The sequence below is a fragment of the Notamacropus eugenii genome, chromosome 1 (genome assembly GCF_028372415.1).
Source record: "Notamacropus eugenii isolate mMacEug1 chromosome 1, mMacEug1.pri_v2, whole genome shotgun sequence".
In the NCBI taxonomy this organism is placed as follows: domain Eukaryota; kingdom Metazoa; phylum Chordata; class Mammalia; order Diprotodontia; family Macropodidae; genus Notamacropus; species Notamacropus eugenii.
This window is the reverse complement of record NC_092872.1, coordinates 9,150,508-9,165,450: the sequence shown is the minus strand read 5'-3', so window position 1 is coordinate 9,165,450 and position 14,943 is coordinate 9,150,508. Positions and strand designations below refer to the sequence as shown.

Genomic DNA, 14,943 nt, shown 5'->3' with positions numbered 1-14,943 from the left:
CAAGACCTTTGTGGTTTTCTGAAGGCTGCCAACTGTCTCCTGATTGGCTGGGTCCACCAGCAGTCTGCTAGCTTCCTTATCTGACTTGTTTTAGTAACCTCAGCGACCAGCAACTCTGTGGAAACTTAACTCTTTACTGTCTCTCACATTCTTATTTTACTTTCACTGGTGCAGGCCTTGGTTGGACTTTTGATGCACATTAGGGATGTGACCTGGTCAAGTCACTTTCTCCCATTCTTAGTGTCCTTACCTGTAAAATAGGGATCATGGAACCTGTAGTATCAGGGTTGTTGTTTGGGTGACACATTCTCCTCCCCTCCCCACAGAAGGGACCCTGGCTCAGGACTCATTCTGGAGGAGATCTGGCCTCCAAGAAGGAGGAGCTGCTTTCTTTCTCTCTAACTTGTTGCTCACACTGCAATGTGAAACAATGGGGAAAACCTTTGGAACAAAGCTTAGGTATTGTTTATGTCCACGGTCTTCCTAAAATGGGGATGTGCTAACACTCAAGTCTTCCACCTTCTATGGGGAACAGTGTGTCTCCTGAGGAAAGACCACTTGGGCCCAGGCTGGACATCTTTCCTTTCCCCCAAAGCAACCACATCTGTATCAAAACAAGACATCTTCACCTCCTACTGCCAGCCCCATCTCCGAAAAGGGGAATAGAGGATCTCCAGAGTACAGAAGAGTGACTCTCTCTTCAGCGTCAGTCCTCCAGATCTCCTCCTGCATCTATCCTTCAAGTGTAGAGGAGTGGCAACTTCCACTTGAGGATGGACATTTCCACACCTGGTCATACCCTTGACATCCCAGTGTCTCAGAACTTCTGTAGATCATCATCCAGACCACAATCCCTACCATCAATTCCTCATTCCCAACCCTCTCAACCCTCCTACCCCAAAGTTTCATTCTAATTCCATCCTGCCCTTCCACTGTGCCTTCTGGAATGCTTATTCTATAGGCAACAAACTTTTCTTCTTGTTAAATTTTTCCTGTTCCACTCCCTCTACTTCTTGTTCATTCATTTTAGTCATGTACTCTTTGTGACCCCCTTTTGGATTTTCTTGGCAAAGTTACTTCTCCAGCATATTTTACAGAAGAGGAAATTGAGGCAGACAGGGTTAAGTGACTTGCCCAGGGTCTTGCTAGCAAGTGTCTGAGGCAGGATTTGGACTCAAGTCTTCCTGACCCCAGATCTGGCATTATATCCACTGCACCACCTAGCTGTCCTTCCATCTATTAGCTCTTACTGAAATCTGGCTTCCTCCTGGCTGCCTACCTGGCCACTCTTTCAGAGTACTTGCTGCACCTTTGCTCATTCTCCTTAGCTTACTGATCAAGGCAGGTGAGTTGGATACTCTTTGCTCCCCACTGCCACTTCCAAAGTTCTCCACCTTCCTCCTTCAGGCAAGAACTCCTCTTTTTTTGGAGGTCTGTGCAATTCAGACCTACTACTCAATCAAAACTTTGGTAGTGGTTGTCCACAGAGCCCCAGGGAGCTTCCTTTCCTCACTCAAGAAGTTTGATACCTGGCTTACAATTTTTCTCTCCTTTACAACTCTTGTCCTAATACTATGGGGCTTCAATATACATATTAATTCTTCCTCAAATACCCTGACTATTCAGTCTCTTAACCAACTCACCTCTCATGAGCTACTCCTTCAACCCACCTCAGCTATACATATAGTCATACCCTCAATCTTGCCATCACCCACAAATGAACCAACTCCATATTCAAGAGTCCTGAAATCCCCTTGTCTGACCATAATCTTTTTGATTCTCACCTCTTCTTTTGTCTTCCCTTACATAATCCTACTCTTCATCTGCACCATGACCTTGAATCCCTTGACTTTTTAGTTCTCTCCCAGGCCACTCTCTTGGTTGAGAATCTCTATTTTACAGAAAAAATTAGTGCCATTCACAATGAACTCCCTCTTCTCCCATCTTCCTCATTTCCTATCACTTAAGGTACCTTCTGCCACTTCCTTGTTCTTCACCTTGATGAAATGGCCTTACTCCTTACCAAGGCTGACACTTTTACCTATTCAAGTGATCCCATTCCATCCCTTCTCCTCCTTGATCCTTCCATCCCCACTCTCATCCTCTATCTCTTCTGCCCTTTGTAAACTCTTTGAAAAGATTGTTTACAATAGGTGCCTCCAGTTTTTTTGTTTCTTCTTAACCCCTTACAATCTGCCTCCTCGCCTTATAATTCCAAAAAAACCTCTGCTCTTTCCAAAGATGCTAATGATCTCAGTTGCCAAATCCAGTGGTCTTTTTTCAACACTTATTCTCTTTGGCCTGCTTTTCAGCCTTTGATACCATTGATCACTCTCCTTGATATTTATGGGTCTTTAGGACATCACTCTCTCCTGGTTCTCCTCTGACTGATCACTCCTCTTTCTCCTTTCCTGAACTCTCCTCCACATAATGCCTTTTAACTGCAGGTGTCCCTCAGTGCTCTGTCCTGGGTTCTCTTCTCCCCCGATATACTTCCATTGGGGATCTCATCAGTTTCCATGGAATCAATGACCATTGATTCTACGATGATGATTCTCAAATATACCTTTCCCACCCCAGTCTTTCTGCTGATCTCCAATCTTTCATCTCTTGATGATATCTTGAACTAGATGTCCAGTAGGCACCTTAAACTCAGTATGTCCAAAACAGAACTCATTATCTTTTCCCCTAAACTCTTTCTACCTTTACTATTATTGTAGAGGACAACACCATCCTCCCAGTTCCTTAGGATCAAAATCTAAGAGTTATCCCAGATTCTTTACTATTTATTACACCCTTATATCCAATCTATTGCCAAGGCCTGTCAATTTCACCTTTCAATATTTCTCAGATATGACCCTTCTCTCCTCTGATACTTGAGACTCTGGTGTAGGCTTTCATTACATCACACCTGGATTACTGCAATAGACTGTTAGTCTGCCTAGGGTCTGCCTGCCTTATGTCTCTCCCCACTCCAATCTATTTTCCCTTCAGCCACCAATTTTCCTAAAACATTGGTCTAATCAATGAACTCCAGTGGTTTATTATCACCTCCATGAAGAAATAGAAGATGCTTTGTTTAGCTTTTAAAGCTCTTCATAACCTAGCTCCATCCTCCTCTTCCAGTTTTTTCTCACTTTATTCCCCAACACCTACTCTTTAATTCAGTGAATTGGTTTCCTGGCTGTTCCACAAATGACACTCCATTTTTCAGCTCTGTCTCTCACCTAGGCCTGCAATGCTCTCCCTCTCTCAGTCTGACTACTGACCTTCTTGGCTTCATTTAAGTCCCAGATAAAATCCCACCTCCTTCAGTGGAGAAACATACCTCATTCTTTCCCCTATACTAACCCTAATTCCAAGCTCCCTCTTTTCCCCTTCTCTTCATAACAACCCTTTAACATAATTCCCTACTGCCTCCTGCTTTATTCCAGTATCTCCACAGACACCTCTTTGCATTTACCCTCAAGGAGGCTACCCTTACTATCAGACCTTCTTTCAGCTAGAATTTCTTCTCATCTGTTGGTTTACTTTCCTGCAGGACACAAACACACCATCAAACTCCTCCATTCTTAAAAAATCCTCAGTAAACTTTACTGCTTCTAGAGGAAGGTGGCACAGTGGATAGAGTGCAGGGCTTGGGGGTCAGGAAAATTCATCTTCCTGAATTCAAATCTGGCCTCAGACATTTACTAGCTGTGTGATCCTGGGCAAGTTACTTCACCCTGTTTGCCTCAGTTTTCCCATCTGCAAAATGAGCTGGAGAAGAAAATGGCAAACCATTCCAATATCTTTGCCAAAGAAACCCCAAATGACTGAACAACAAAGAACTTATTGTTCTGGCAAGCTATTGTCCTACAATTCTCCTCCCTTTCTGAGCAAGTATCTTTCAAAGAATTGTCTACACTAGCCTTTGCTTCCTTTCCTCTTGTACTCTTCTAAAATGCTCACAAACTCACTTCCAGTTTCATCATTCAACTGAGGCTATTTGCTTCAAAAATACTACTGATTTTTTAATTTTGAAATTTAACTTTTTCTCAACCCCCATCCTACTTGATGCAACAGTATCAAGGGCTACAAAAAGCACACTTTCTTGTAGCACTGATACTGTTGATCACCCTCTCTTCCCTTGGATACTCTCTCCTGCTTAGGTTTCCTTAACACTTTTCTCTTGAATCTCCTCCAACCTAACAACTCCTCAGGATCATCATCCATGTCCTGTCAGCGTCCAAGGCTCTGTTTTGGGATTTTTTCCCACTCTGCTACACTGTCTTAGTGACTTCTTATGGGTTCCATTATCATCTCTATGCAGAAGAGTCACACATCTGTAAATCCAGCTCTAGATTCTCTCCTGAGTTCTGGTCCTTCAACACTAACTGTACTAATTCTCAGCTCAACCTAAAATGTATTAGTATGCCTGTCCTTTCATAAAGCCTTTCAACATTAACTCTTCCCATCTTTTGTCATCTTTGCCAATTTATTTTGTGAGGTGAAATCTCAGAGTTATTTTGATTTGCATTTCTCTTAATATTAGTGATTTGGAGCATTTTTTAAACAGTTGTTCATAGCTTGTAATTCTTTTTTTGACAATTGTTCGTATCTTTTAGCCACTCCTCTACTGGAGTACAGCTTTTTATCTTTTTTCTATTTATCTTGCATATCAAATCCTTGTCAGAGATGTTTGATATTTTCTCAGTTGACGTCTCCTCTTCTTATATTGGATGTTAAATTTGTGCAATTTTTTTCATTTTATACTATCAAAATTATTTTAACTTTCATAATTGCCGCTCTTTGGTTAAGAATTATTATCTCTACCCAAACCATGAAAGATATGTAATATTTTTCTATTTTTTAAATGGCATGACCTTTATATTCAGGTAACAGATCCACTTTTAATTGTGGGAATTTAGTGTAAGTTGTTGGTCCAAGTCTAATTTTGTCAAACACTAGGTAACTGTTTCCTTATTTGAGATTCATTATCTAGTCTATTGTTCTATTTTTTAAAACCAGTATCAAATGATTGTGATGATTCTGATTTATATTCTGAGCTCTGGAAGCACTTCCTATCTTTTTTTCCTTACTTTCCTTGATATTATAGCTTGTTCATTCTTTCAAACGAATTTTATGGGTTTTTTTTCCAGCTCTGTATTTTTTCTGGTAGTCTTAACCTTAACATAGTTAATAATTTTCACAGCTGAAATCTGAATCTTTGTCTTTTGATCCTGAGTTCAGAACATTTTTTTTAAGAGTGTACTATACTTTTTCTTTTTCCTAAACTGTGTAATCCAGAAATCGGCTCAATCGTAGGGACTGGTTTTTAGCAACTGGGTTTTTTTAGCTGTACTCTGTTCCAGTCTATATATATTTTTCAAGCAGTCTATTACTGGACACTACTCCTAGGTGTTTCCCTTTCCCACCAACAGTTCTGCTTAGTTTTTATTCCATAAATATCTCATCTCCACCAAAGATAAGTTAATCACCTGTAATCTCATCATAATGGAGATGGATGCTTAACACCTTCTCAGCACCCTCAGCTGCCTTTCCCTTTGATTGGAGGGCTAGGAGGTGAAGCTATAAACTGCTGCCAAAACCATCCTTTACAGAGGGCTTAGAACTTTCCAGCAAGTCTTCATTCTCCATCAGCAGTTCTGTTTGGCTTCTATTCCACTAACATCATGCCTCAGTCCAGATATCCTTCTATATCTTTTCACCTGTTTTGTGTACTCTCTTCCCCCATTAGATTTTAAGCTTTTTGAAGGTAGAAACTATTTTTTTTTTCTCATTTGTATCCTTAGCATAGTGCCTGGGACATAGGTGCTTGATATTTATTGACTGTAGGGTAATACTTCAGACATCTCAATTTATGATGATCATTTCACACAGAAAATGACATACTAGCAATGGTCTAGTGCACAGCACCAGTCCAGTTCCAGAATGAGCAGACTGAATAAATACAAACTTGGATGGGCAGTGAAAGGAGTGTGCAAAACGTGGCTGACTTGAACAAGAGCTAGTCACCCCATAATGATCTTTCAGGGAACTTGTCTTAGGTCCATCTCGTCATCATCCTGATCAATATCTGGCCACTGGAACCAGATGGCTCTGGAAGAGAAAGTGAGGCTGGTGACTGCACAGTCCTTCCTCACTCAAATCCAATTCAACTGCAAGTCATGTCATCATCTCCATCATGGTCCTTTGTCAAGGACAAACCACAACATTAGGGCCTATTCTAGCCCTGGCCAAACACCTGCTGGCCCATCTCATAAATGTAAGACCCTCCAATATATAAAACAGAGCAAAAGGCCCTTTAGTGAATCTGTTCATCGTACATGCTTTAGAGCAGTGATATCAGTTAAGTAGAAACGGATCCCTAACATTATCTATGCTGGGTTTTTTAAAAATTTATTTTTGTTTAATATTTCCCAATTGCATTTTAATTTGGCTCAGTCACACTCTTTTTCAGCCACTTAGCTTACAGTCCAGTAGTATGACATCTCTGCTTTACAGGCTGAAGGCTGGTTCAGCAGAGTTAAATAAAAAAATTCAGGTTATGAATAAACTTTGGTACCTTTGTATAAGGTCATGGTTATTTATGCAGGAGAGTTTCTCAGATGTCCACTAAGTCATTGCCTTGCCATTAACTAGGTATTTCAGAGAATTCCCTGAGAAGACTCATGTTGATACCTATACAGTACCTTGCATATCTATACAGTTTTCATTATTTCTCACCCTTTTATTTTCACCCCTAAAGACCAGTGAGGTCTTCATCCACTAAATTATAACTTCACTGATGTGGTGACATGGGTCCAAAGAGGTCTACAGTGCCTGGGATCATAGGTAAGTGGTCTCCAAAGTGATGGATAGGATACCCAGAGGAGGTGTGGCATCACCTGTGGGGGGCCCAAATCAGTTGCAGAGTGGAAAGACTAAATCCCACTCTGCTTTGATAGTCTACCATGGGTCATGTCCGTACCAATGCTAATCCCATCTCCACCATTTTATTCCCTTCCTCTGATGTGCAAATTCCTAATCTCCCTCATTATAAGCCAGCTGCCATTGTCTAAGTGCACACAGCAGTTCCACAAGTACTACTGGGAAAATTCTGGTCCTACTCCCACATTACCTCATGGCTGTGGCAGGTGCCTCTTTGAGGATGGACTCTATGCCTAGAAGCAAAGACTTGTTAAACTTTACTCCCTTTTTTATTTTGGGAGAGATATAGTGAGTTACACAAACATGAATGGACTATGATCTGGAGCACAGATTTAGTTGCATTACCTTTCCCCAACCCATTTATCTTCCAGACTTCCCTATTACTGCTGAAGGTGCCAGCATCTTTCTAGTCACCCAGAGTCTCATAACTTTAGTGTCATCTTTAACTCCTTACTTTCCTTTGCCCCACATTCATGAATCCATTCACTTACCTAATCTTGTCATTTCTACCTTCATACATATTACCTCTTTCCCTTTCTCTCTTATCACACTGCCACTGTCATAGTTTAAAGTCGCATCATCTCAGAGCCCTGGACTGTTATAAAAGCCTCTTAATTAGTTTCCCTTCTGCAAATTTTTACCTAGTCTAATCCATTCTCCACAAAAGGGCCATATTTTCCTCAAGTTCAGGTCTATTTCTCTCCCTTACTCAATGAACTCGAGTGGTTTCCTGTTGACTCTAGCATAAAATATTATTACATCTCTTTTTGTCCCTTTAAATTACCTATTTTTATGCCTTATAATGTATCTAAATGTTAGAGCATTGGCTATTATGTAATTTATAAATAAACACATAAATATTAGTGGTGCATGTTCCAAAAATTGCTTACAGATGAGATGTTCAGTTTTAAGAAGTGTGTGGACCACTCCCACAGATAGGACCTGTTACATCCCAGCTGCATGTCTCTCATTCCCTCTCAACTAATTACAATACTCAAAAATCTCAGTTACATTGTGGGATCCCTGAAAAACAGAGAACATCTCCAACATAGTTAAGAAATATGCTTTCTCCTGTATAAAAAGAGAAAGGTGGGAATCTATCTTTAAAACTGACCCACTAGCACCCCAATCTGAACTCAGACATGAAAGAATGGCATCAAAGATGCAGTATGCCTCCCAACTCCAGCCAACCATAATGAATATTCTGTAATAAGTTTTATTTGATGCCCATTTTCTTTACCTCTTCCTAGTAACTGAGTTACTACATACATTCATCTCAAAAAACCTGTGCCGCTAAATGTAGGGGCTGAAATGGGTAGGAGGAAATTATCAAATCTATTTCAAAACTATTAGAACTCACAGGAGAACCCTCCTTCAAATCACTGTAATGAGTGACTTTGGAGGGGAGCAGAGCCAAGCTAGCACAGTAGAAGGATGGACCTGTAGAAGCTCTCCCCACACAGGTCATAAAATACCTGTAAAAAATGACTCTAAACTAATTCTAGAGCAGCAGAAGTCACAAAACAACAGAGTAAAAGAGATTTCCAGCCCAAGACAGCCTGGAAGTCTGATGGGAAAGGTCTATCACACCAGGTTTGGAGTAGAGTGCAGCCCAGCCTTGGCTGCACGGTATGGCAGGGACAGGATCAGAGCAGGCTTCAGGGCATGGAATCATGGGCAGCACCTGTGGTTCCCAGATTACTCAACCCACAAACACCAAAGACCACTTCAAAGATCAGTGAGAAAGCTCTTTCACCTGGGTGAGAAGGGAGCAGGGTCCTGCTCTAGCCCCGGCTCCAAGCAGCCCCAGGCAGCAGCAGCAGCGTCCACTTTTGGAGCCCTCAGTGTAAAGACCCTGGGGGAATTGAGCATCTGATCTGGATCTCAGCCCTAGGTGGTGGTCCTGGGGTGAGAAGGAACACTGGCTGGTGGAGCTGGTAGAGGCTCTGGAGAGGGAATTAGACTTGCAGATCCTGGGCAGAAAAGCTTGTGGTTGTTCCCAGACCAGATCGCAGGCCAGGAGAGGAGTGGACTCCTCTCCCTTGATTGTGCCACCTTGGGGGAACTGGGAATTTACAGGTACCTAGAGTACACCCTCTTCTTGACAAATGACTCAAAAGTCTAGTAACTGGCTGGGAAAATGCCCCAAAAAGGGAAAAAATGAGACTATAGAAGGTCACTTTCTTGGTGAAAAGGTATTTTCTTCCATCCTTTCAGATGAGGAAGAACAAAGCAGACCATCAGAGGAAGACATCAAAATCAAGGCTTCTACACCCCAAACCTCCCAAATAAATATGCAATGGTTTCAGGCCATGGAATAGCTCAAAAAATATTTTGAAAATCAAACAAGAGAGGTGGAGGATAAATTGGGAAGAGAAATAAGAGCGATGCAAAAAAATCATGAAAAGCACAACAGCTTGCTAAAGGAGACCCCTCCCCTCCCAAAATGCTGAAGAAAATAACACCTTTAAAAGTAGACTAATTCGAGAGGTCCAAAAAGCCAACGAGGGGAAGAATGCTCTAAAAGGCAGAATTAGCCTAGACAGAAAGGAGGCGAGGCTGGGCACACATGGGTAGGTCAGGGTCTACCTGCCAGACTGTGAATCTAGCCACAGTTCTCTCTCTCTCCACCTAACCGGTAGAGGGGCCATGGGGGCACTGGGATGGAGAAAGGCCAGAGGGCCTGGGCTCAGGCTAGGCTTTCTCCTGGACCGCTGGAATGATAAACGCCCCTCCAACTAACCTCTCAACCCACCCCCTTCACCCGCCTGCTAGCAGCTCCTTGTGCCCACCCAGGTACAGGGGCTGTCCTGGGCGCATATGGCAGGGGGGCAGCCAGGCCTTGAGGTCGGGGGCCAGACGAGTGGTTTGCCATGGGGAACTGCTGCTGTGCTTCAGGCTCCTCTGCAAGAAAGCAGGGCGGCTCCAGTGGGGAGGCGGCAGCAGAGGCTCCAAGTATTTTAGGGCGTGCCCAACAGGCGAGCATTTCACTACAGAGTTTGAAAATCTAGTAGAAAGTGATGAAGGGGAAAGCCCCTTACTGAGGAAGAAAGAGCTGACTTGACAGAGAGGCATTAGGATTCTATTGCTGAAAAACAGAAAACATTTGATATAAAAATTCAAAGAGAGTTAGCCTTACAAGAAGAGAAGGTAAGACTAGAAGAAGGGCTGCACAGTGAGACGCAGCCAGGGCAGCAAAGCAGCGAAGGCAAAGGAGTATGCTAGGATCTCAGCATTCCAACACTGGAGAATATCAAAGTTCAGGGCAGAAGAAGATTTTGAATCCTATTTGAGAAATATAAAGTCACAATATGAAGTTTTTCAAAGTACTAGACTTTCATCAGAGGCCATGGTTTTGACACCAAATACAGAAAGTAGTTGTGGCTTAATGACCAAAACCAAGTCAAGGAGTGGAAATGATGACAGCATGTCCCTAGATCTAGAGTGGGAAGATGAAGAAGGAATGAATAGAATGGTTCCATTGACAGAACGAGCCAAAACTGAAGAGAATGCATTAAAATACAGCGGCAAGAAGACTGGAAGTAATCCTACCTCCGCTTCTGATGATGCTAATGGGCTGGAGTGAGAGGATGACTTGGTTAGTGCTGAAAGAGGTAACAGTGGCGATTCGGAATATTCTGGATTTGTGAATCCTGTTTTAGAACTGTCTGCCTCTGAGTTAAAAAAATCTGAAGCAGATCAGCAAGACAGATAGGGTGAGATCATCTGGCCTTTATGACAGTCATGACCAAATGTTGAAAATGAAATAGAATGTATAAATGTTTGTTCTAAGCCTTTATATAAGGAAGAAAGAAATTATGTTCAATAATTCAAAAAGTTCAATAGCAAGGAACAGGACTGATGGAATCTACCTAAATTCAGAATTAAGTGCAATTTCATCATGACTTCTGTCATGCTTCTGGATATGTTGTAAAGAAGATTTTTGTTCAGGTACCATTTGGATTGGATGGCCTTCGAGATCCCTTCCAACTCTTAGATTTTATGATTATTAAAAACTATGTGCTCTAATTTATGTATTCCAAATTAGTATCTGTAGATTTAATTTGTTTCCTTTTAAATAACTTGCACTTTCATTTTCTTTGCATGGATCTAATATTGTTTTTAAAGATTATCTACTTATTTCAGTATCTGAACGTAAAAATAATAAAGCATTTTTATTTGTTTTTCTCAGCAGCTATAAAGGGAGGTAATTAGCAGCTTCAGATAATGCACTATTTCCTGAAAGTTTTTTAAACTTTCTCTATTTTTATAACTTGTTTGAATTTAATCTTTCTGTACTAGCACAATTAGAACTCAGTAAGTCTAACAGAACACTAATATTCATTTCTATCAAAATGATATAATAGCATGTTCACTGTATTATTGCTAAACAGGATTGTTATGAGACCTGAAAGAGGTGGAATTGGAAATTTTTTAATTGCTAATGATCAGACACAAAACTGAGGATATGGAGCTTAAGCGTTCCACTTAAAAGCGAGTTATATACTGCTACAAAGGGAGTATTTACTTTAGATTGCATTTTCAATTTCTAGGTAAGTTATTTTTTTACGTCCACATTGGATGTGTTTGAAATAATATTAAAATAAAAATTTTGCACAAAGGACCAAAATTCTCTATGAATGAAAAGGTGAGAGAGCCTAAAAAGAAGTTATATGGGTATTTTGAAGAATGTTTTCCTGTTTGAAATGACAGATTTTATTTCGGTTTTTTTTCTTTGTTTTATGTATGATAAAGGAAGGTGCTCTGAGAAGTAAAGCTGGGTGAGTTGTGATCTATAACTGCTGCTAGGATTCTGCAGGGGGTCCCAAAGGCTTAGTGATGCTTTAATCACTTTAAAACACCACCAAGGTCTTTGGGACACCCCACATGCTGGCCTTTCTTTTCCCTACTTTGTTATATATGAACTGAAGGCTAAGGGAGCAAAATGCCCCCAAATTGGGCTGCATTTCTTGGTTTTGCTAAGGAATCTAGTATAATTTCAGTAGCCAAATTGCCATCTAGTTTCCTTAGTAAATTTTTTTTCTTATAACAATAATAATATACTTCCTTAACACCACAGGAAGATTAAGATGCAAATAGTGATGTAAGTTCTTGCTGTATTTTTAAAAATCATATGGCCATTCAAATATTTTCACTTGTATGATAAGCAAGGGTATCTGTAAATTCATCTCCTTTTTTAACTTGCAGAACTAAGACAATGACTGAATATGTAAATATATTCCATTAAAGATGTGATTATTATTTTACCATAATTTAAGTTTGTAGCTATGTCATTTAAAAATATCTTAAATGTTATTTACATTCATACTGCCTGTAATATTGCTTTTAAAAGTTTGTATACATCAGATGTATATTCTTGTTTTGGCATAAGCTACTGTCTAAATTTTCTTGGCATTTTGTCCATATTATGAACTTTTTTTGAAGGAATGGAATCAACCTCTCAAAAATTATGAATAAATACATTTTTACATTTAAAATTAATAATAATAAAAAAGCAGAATTAGTCAAATGGAAAAGGAGGTTCAAAAGCTCACTGAAGAAAATAGTTCTTTAAAAATTAGAATGGAGCAGATGGAAGCTAATGACTTTATGAGAAACCAAGAAATTACAAAACAAAACCAAAGGAATGAAAAAATAGAAGAAGACAATGTGAAATATCTCACTGGAAAAACAACTGACTTAGAAAATAGATCCAAGAGAGACACTTTAAAAATTATGGGACTACCTGAAAGCCATGATCAAAAAAAAGAGCCTAGACATCATCTTTTAAAGAAATTATCAAGGAAAATTGCCCTGATATTCTAGAACCAGAGGGTAAAATAAATATTGAAAGAATCCACCAATCACCTTCTGAAAGAGATCTGAAAAAAAAAAACTCCTAGGAATATTGTACTCTAATTCCAGAGTTCCTCAGGTCAAGGAGAAAATATTGCAAGCAGTCAGAAAGAAACAATTTGAGCATTGTGGAAATACAATCAGGACAACAGAAAACCTAGCAGCTTCTTTATTAAGGGATTGAAGGGCTTGGAATATGATATTCCAGAAGTCAAAGGAACTAGGAATAAAACAAAGAATTACCTACTCAGCAAAACTGAGTACAATACTTCAGGGGGAAAAATGGACTTTCAAGAATTCTTGATGAAAAGACCAGAGTTGAATAGAAAATTTGACTTTCAAACACAAGAATCAAGAGAAGCATGGAAAGGTAAACAGGAAAGAGAAATCATAAGGGACTTATTAAAGTTGGACTGTTTATATTTCTACATGGAAAGATAATACTTGTATTGAAACTTTTCCCCAATAATAAAATTAAGGGGTGAGAGGAATATATTGGGAGAAGAAAGGGAGAAACGGAATAGGGCAAATTATCTCTCATAAAAGAGGCAAGAAAAAGATTTTTCAATGGAGAGGAAAAGAGGAGAGGTGAGAGGCAAAAAATGAAGCTTATTCTCATCACATTTGGCTTAAGGAGGGAACAACAAGGACACTGAATTTGGTATGAAAATCTATCTTACACTACAGGAAAGTACGGGAGAAGGCTATAAGTGGCTTGTGGGGGGGATGATAGAAGGGAGGGCAAATGGGAGAGGGGAGTAATTAGAAGTAAACCCTTTAGGGGAGGGACAAGATCAAAATAGAATAGAATAAATAGGGGACAGGATAGGATGGAGGGAAATACAGTCCTTCACAACATGACTATTATGGAAGTCTTTTGCAAAACTACACATACATAGCCTATATTGAATTGCTTGCCTTCTCAATGGGGATGGGTGGGGAGGGAGGGCAGGAGAGAAGTTGGAACTCAAAGTTTTAGGAATGAAGCAATACAAGTAACGGGGTAGAGAAATCTATCTTGCCCTACAAGAAAAGAGAGAAGACAGGGTTAAGGGAAGGGAGAGGTATGATAGAAGGGAGGGCAGATTGGGGGAAGGGGTAATCAGAATGCACAGTGTTTTGGGGTGGGGGAAGGGGAGAGATGAGGAGGAAATTTGGAACTCAAAATCTTGTGGAAATGAATGTTGAAAACTAAAAATAAATTAATTAAAAATTTTTTTTGTAAATAGTATCTTATTTTTTTCAATTGCATTTGTTTTCAACATTCATTTTTTCATGGGATTTTGAATTCCAATTTTTTCTCCCTACCTTCCTTATTTCCCCCTTCCTCAAGACAGTAAGCAATCTGACACAGGTTATACATGTGAAATCATGTCAAACATATTTTCACATTAGTCATATTGTGATAAAAGAAACAGAACAAGAGGGGAAAACCATAAGAAATAAACAAAAAAAAATATAGTATGTTTTAATCTGCATTCAGACTCCATAGTTCTTTCTCTGGACATGGAATAACATTTTCCATCATGAGTCTTTTGGAGTTGTCTTGGATCACTGTATTGCTGAGAAGAGTTAAGTCTACTATAGTTGATCATCACACAATGTGGATGTTATGATTTACAATGCTCTCCTGGTTCTGCTCACTTCACTAAGCACTGGTTCATGTAATGAGTGACCTTAATTCAGAGTGCCAGAATTTTATTCATTTCTGATTAGTCTGGGTTTTCTGTGAGCTCTGAATTCTAGGATTTATTTTCCTGCCACCAACTGAAGGTAGTCCACCAGAAAGGAAAAGATAATGTGCAGAATCCAGTCAGTGTCTAGGATAGGGCAGGATGCACATAGTAGAAATGAGATGACCTCAAAGCTGACGCTCAGTCTATAACATAAAATATAAGCATAAGGAAACCAAGGCTTAAGAAACAAGAGGTAGAGTAAGATAGAGACAAAACGGACAAGGCAATAGTGCAGTGGAGGTTGGTCTGCTGCTCTACTATTAAAGCCTGCTTGAAAAACAGACAAGCAAACAACTATGAATAATTTTGAGCAAACACTGTGTAACCTTATACTCACCACTCAAATCTCTGAGTCTCAGTGCCTTCATCTGTAAAATGGTTTTATACACAACTTATCTCAGGTTTGTGAGGAAAACAC

General features: G+C 39.9%; 1 protein-coding gene and 1 pseudogene across 5 annotated transcripts in view; one reads left to right on the top strand and one right to left on the bottom strand.

Moving 5' to 3' along the window:
* LOC140533046 (uncharacterized) overlaps nt 1-14,943 on the bottom strand; it is a 49,288-nt gene that overhangs the window by 16,965 nt on the left and 17,380 nt on the right. For 3 of the 5 annotated variants that reach the window (XR_011976781.1, XR_011976784.1, XM_072652372.1), the window contains exon 6: nt 1-14,943. This exon is cut by the window's left edge. Coding sequence is in view for 1 of the 5 variants with exons in the window: in XM_072652372.1 (XP_072508473.1) it covers nt 14,918-14,943 (26 nt within the window). In the remaining 4 variants the exon portion in view is untranslated. The other 2 variants (XR_011976783.1, XR_011976785.1) reach the window with 1 other exon arrangement.
* Nucleotides 9,807-10,648, top strand: LOC140533139 (AP-1 complex-associated regulatory protein pseudogene; annotated as a pseudogene).